Below are 5,210 nucleotides of genomic sequence, written 5' to 3' on the forward strand. Positions count from 1 at the left end.
ACCCTCCACCCTACCAAGCATGACATGCTACTTAGCAATATGCATTAAAACATTATTATTATTACTGTATTATTATGTTAAAGATTTTTTTTTCTATACCTGGAAGTGTTTCTTTAATGATTTTTATGCATAGAAAGGTACACTATATACTAAGACAAACATTTGACTAACTTACGTTAGATACCGACCATACCTAATTGTTCTGACTTAATGCAAATTTGACTTAAAGATAGACTTAGGAATGGAACTTGTTTGCAATCTGGCAACTGCATGTATTCTGTTGAGATCATTATAGTTGAAAGGTGACTCTCTACTGATATGAATCAGGAGAACTCAAATCTAGACCAGCTGTACTACTTGAGCTTTGGCTTTCTGGGCCTTGTTTTTCTTTTCTGTAAAACTAGGAGGCTGGATCAGGTTAGTTGTTTTCCAGAGGGGATGGTGGACTTCAATTGGGGATGGGGTCTAAGCACCCATCTCTTCCACCCCTGACCTCTGTCCCACTTCAGAACAGCCCAACTTTAAGCTGTTTTATATATTGGGTGTTGTCTTAGTTTCCTATTTGCTGTTGTAACATAAATACAAGTGTGTGGCTTTTAAAGAACAAAGGTATGTTTTCTGACATTTTAGGAGACTCAAGGTCCTAATTCAGCACGTGGCTCTAGGGAGACGTCCTTTGTCCATTTCAGCTTCCAGAGTCAGCAATCCTTGGAGTTCCTGGGCTTCTAAATTTACCTGTCTCCACTATGACCAGATAGAGTCTTTCTTCTCCACTATGTGCTTTTTTTGTCTCTGTGTCTATGTTGCGCCTTATAACTCAGAAGTGGTTAAGCTTAGGACATACTCTATACTGATATGGCCTCATTAACATAATAAAGAAAACCCTATTCCCACAGGTATAGGGGGTTAGCATTCTAGCATATGTTTTTCATAAAAGGGTGTAAGAGTTTGCAGGAAAAAATTGTCCTCAAAAGTTGGAAAGCCATTGGATTAGATGATCTTTGAGGTCCTTTCCAGCTCTAATGGTGTGATTTTATGAACTTCAGAATTAATTCAGAGAGCTGAAAGCTGAAATCACAGTGCCTAAGATTTCTCTATAACGTTGTGGATGTTTTGCAGGCCGACAGTCCTGAAGACATGCACAGCTGGATTAAAGAGATTGGGGCAGCTGTCCAGGCCCTCAAGTGCCACCCCAGAGTAAGTCATTTCCTTCCTGTTGCACAGTTAGTGTCAACTTAGAAATGAATTCTCCTTGAATGTGCAATGTTTTATTTGGTGATGTAGGCAAGCAGCCTAGTCCCTGGGTGCAGCTGAAGCTCAGCTGTCCTGTTTGTTTTTCTCTTTTACTTATTTAAGCACAAGTTTTTATTTTCTGTTTTTTGGTTGTTGGAAGAGGTGAAATAGGGGTGGGTAGAGAAGAGGAGTTTTTAAAAAATTTTCATTTGGGTGAAAGTTTACAGAGCAAATTCATTTTCCATGCAGCAGTTCACATATACTTTATCTCATGACATTGACTGTAATTTTCCATAATGCAACAGTTTTCTTCCCACTTCCTCCACATAGTTATCTCTTCCCTGTGTCCTTCCCTCCCATGTTCTCCTGCCCCCATGCTGTCTCCCTGTATATACGTAGCCCTTCTATTCTCCCATGATTGATCTCTCCAAGGAGTGTATCTACCTAATGTAAATGTTCAGCTCATATCCCTGTCTTTTGTTTGGCTGGAAGCCAGAGGAGTAGGTTCAATTCCAGACCTGAAGGGCAGCTAGGGGCCATAGTCTCAGGGATTCCACCAGGCTCTATCAGACCAGCAGACTTGGTCCCTTTTTTTTTTCTTTATGATTTTGAGTTTTGTTCCAAATTGCTTTCCCACTCTATCCAGGATCTTCTACATAGATCCCCCTCTGAGTGGTTGACATTGGTAGCTGGACACCATCTAGTTCTTATGGTCTTATAGTTGTGTAGGCTGAGGATCATATGGTGTACCAGTCCCTTGGACTAATCTTTTCCACGTGTCTTTGGTTTTCTTCGTTCTTTGCTCTGGATGAGGAGAGATCAATCAGCATCTAGATGGCCACTTGAAAGCTTTTAAGATCCCAGTCATTTCTCGCCAAAGTAGGATGTAGAACAATATTTTTGTGTAGTATGTTATGCTAATTGAACTTGATGTGCCCTGCAAACATGGTCCCGAGCCCACAGTTCCAACTGTTTGCTCCCTCTGGGTAGCTGGCTGTGGCCAAAAAGTGACTACAACCTTGTCCCTCTACTGTATACCTGGACATTCTTATAGAACATACAAATACACTTGTAGAAAAATGGTCTGCCAACCCTATACATGGTCATGGGCACACCCCTCCCCTTCATAGCTATACCTAATAGTTCAGCCTGTCTACCCATCTATCTACCCCATATATCAATGTTTGCCATCACAGACAATACAGTACTATATGTGCAAAAGGGTTCATCTTTGTTGTCTGTACCTCCCATGCACTTCTCTCTGTCGTCCTTTTCCTCAGTGCCACAGTGTTCATCACTCATATTTGCTACATTGCCCTTCTCTTCACCCAAATCAATACTTGTCTCTACCTATCTAACAGTGTTTCCTCCCCTCCTCTCCCACCCCTGGTAACCAACAAAGAAAATTTCCTTCCATATATAAACCTTTCCTTGACTTTCTACAATAACTGATTAATACAATATTTGTCCTTCTGTGATTGACTTACTCACTCAGCATAATGTCCTCCAAGTCCATCCACTTTATGTGGTGTTTTTCAGATTCTGTTATTCTTAAGGGTTGCATAGCATTCCATTGTGTGTACGTACCATAGTTTGGCTATCCATTCTTCAGTTGATGGACACCTAGGTTATTTCCACCTTTTGTCTATTGTAAATAGTGGTGGTGAACATGGGTGTGCATATATCTGTTCTTGTCCTGGTTCTCACTTCTTTAGGATATATATCTAGTAATGGGATTGCAGGGTCAAATGGTATTTCTAATTCCAACTTTTTAAGGAATCTCCATACTGTTTTCCACAGTGGTTGTACAATTTTACAGTCCCACCATCAGTGTATGAAAGTGAGAAGTGGAGTTTTTGATGTATCCTACAAGGTTCATTGCTAGGCAAATCTTGACACCAGAGTCAGACACATCTGGAATAGATTCCACTGAATGTATCTGATTTTTGTAGACAGGTGTCTGTGGACCTATGAGGTGGTGATTCTGCATTGGTGCTTTTCCTGGAACTTTGGAGTAAACAGTGTCAGGCAAAACCATTACTTTTCTTTACCTCTTTATTTTTCTCTTTTATTTTTGTAGGACATGTCCTTTTCTAGATCAATTTCTTTGACTCGACCTGGAAGCTCCAGCCTCTCAGGTGGGCCCAACTCTGTTTTGTACCGAGGACGGCCACCTGTGGAAGAGAAGAAAACCCTCTGCAAAGCCCCCTCTGTGGCCTCCTCCTGGCAACCTTGGACACCTGTCCCCCAGGTTGGGGAAAAGCTGCTTCCAGCTGAAGAGACTCCTGAGGACTCTTTGTTCATGACTCGACTTGGGGAGAGCAATAGTGCTGGCATGTTGCCGAGCTCGAGGATAAGGCACAGATCAGAGCCCCAGCACCCTAAGGAGAAACCATTCATGTTCAACCTTGATGATGAAAATATACGGACCTCTGATGTGTGATTGAGGCACAGTGCCATGGGAAGGAGGGGAGGAGTCAAGAGAAGGAGGCCATGAATTGGTTTCTCTACCTTGTTGAAGGATATATAGAGATACTTATGTTCCTGTGGATTGTCTATGGGAGGGGCCCATCCTGCTGGCTTTTTTTTTTTTTTTTTAAATATCAGTGCAGTGTATTTAATTTGGGAAAATCACTAGGTTAGACCTGTAAACATGCTCAGTGGAGAGCAGGTTGCCTTTTGTCGACTATTCCAAGATTTTCCTGATGTTATGTTAGCATCTCCTCTCCAGAGGAGGTTAGGAGTCCAATTTCACCCCTAACTAGGTTTTATTTCCTTGTCCTTGTTTGTGTTTCTTCATTTTTTTTTTCAGGCCAGGTCCCAAATCTTAGGCCAATCATCTGGTTTTGTTCTATTCCTGTTTATTGGCTAAAGTTTGACTGTGAAATAGAAGGGAAGGTAGTACCTTACCTGCTGAAATGAGAATGGCGGGTGTGGTGGAAGACTCAGGCTAGACTGGGATCCATTCTGAGGGAGGGGTCAAAGCCTGAAGATTGAGGCTAGAAGACAGCCCTCAGAATGTCTACTAGGGCAGACCTACCAGGGGACCTCATAAGGGAAGAGAAAGGGACCTTTTTTAAGGTATGGGGAATAATCCAACTCCAGTGCATTCAACAATTTTCAAAATTACTTTCTTCTCATCTAGATGCTCTTTTCTATATGTTCAAATACTGTAGAGTCCTCATTGGGACATGAGTTACAGACCTAACCCACCTAGTTTCTATGTCAGCCCCCAAGGATGGGTGTATCAGTGTTACATGTTATGGTTGTTGAGAACATGGAGTGTGTGAAGGATTGATAAGTGTATGACAGTTCACTTGTGTGATAAATCAGATCTCTATTTCAGAGTTTTAGATTAGCCTTAAAGCAGGTGCTGTGAAGAGATGGATTTTAGGTTATCCACTTAAGCTTTTTTGGTCCATGTTTTCCAGGTAGGAGAAAAGGTCTATTTTGGCAAAGACAGATTATCTTGAATCCTTGCCTCACAGCTCTTTTTTTTTTTTTTTTTTAAATGGGCCATTACTAGTCTATTTTTAAGTGCTGAGTATTTTATATTCTGGTAGATTTGCTTTTTTGTGTTGCCTTTTGAATGAAATCTTGTGCACATGCATGACCAAACCCTGATGAGGTTCTATGTGTTTAATAGCTAAGAGACACAAAAATAACCTTGGGAGATATTTATATTTTTAATAAAATAGAAACTGGGTATAGAGACATTAATTTAGAGGTTATAAGTTAGTGGCTAGAAGACTTCCCAGGTAGAAGATCATAGAAGATTGACTTTTCAACTCAAATTCTAGATATATCTTCTTTCATTTGATGAGAGATTATGAAAGAATTTGTCCATCCAATTTATGAGGCAAATTGAAACCAGGAAATTTATTGGGGTTCCTTATGAGGAGAAAGATCGTAGCTAATATCTTTCTATACTTTTTATCAGCTAGATCAATTATATTTTCCATTTAAAAATTAATGAT

General features: G+C 40.5%; 1 protein-coding gene across 1 annotated transcript in view; it reads left to right on the plus strand.

Annotated features, from left to right (window-relative positions):
- PLEKHA2 (pleckstrin homology domain containing A2) overlaps positions 1-3,676 on the plus strand; it is a 69,845-nt gene extending 66,169 nt beyond the window's left edge. Inside the window, exons 10-11 of the mRNA XM_007935004.2 lie at positions 1,120-1,197; positions 3,314-3,676. Of these exons, the coding sequence (XP_007933195.1) occupies positions 1,120-1,197; positions 3,314-3,676 (441 nt within the window). The remainder of the gene's footprint in view (positions 1-1,119; positions 1,198-3,313) is intronic.
- The last annotated feature ends 1,534 nt before the right edge of the window (positions 3,677-5,210 follow it).

The sequence above is a fragment of the Orycteropus afer genome, unplaced genomic scaffold (genome assembly GCF_000298275.1).
Source record: "Orycteropus afer afer isolate SDZICR_OR568_19922 unplaced genomic scaffold, OryAfe1.0 scaffold00024, whole genome shotgun sequence".
Classification (NCBI taxonomy): Eukaryota; Metazoa; Chordata; class Mammalia; order Tubulidentata; family Orycteropodidae; genus Orycteropus; species Orycteropus afer.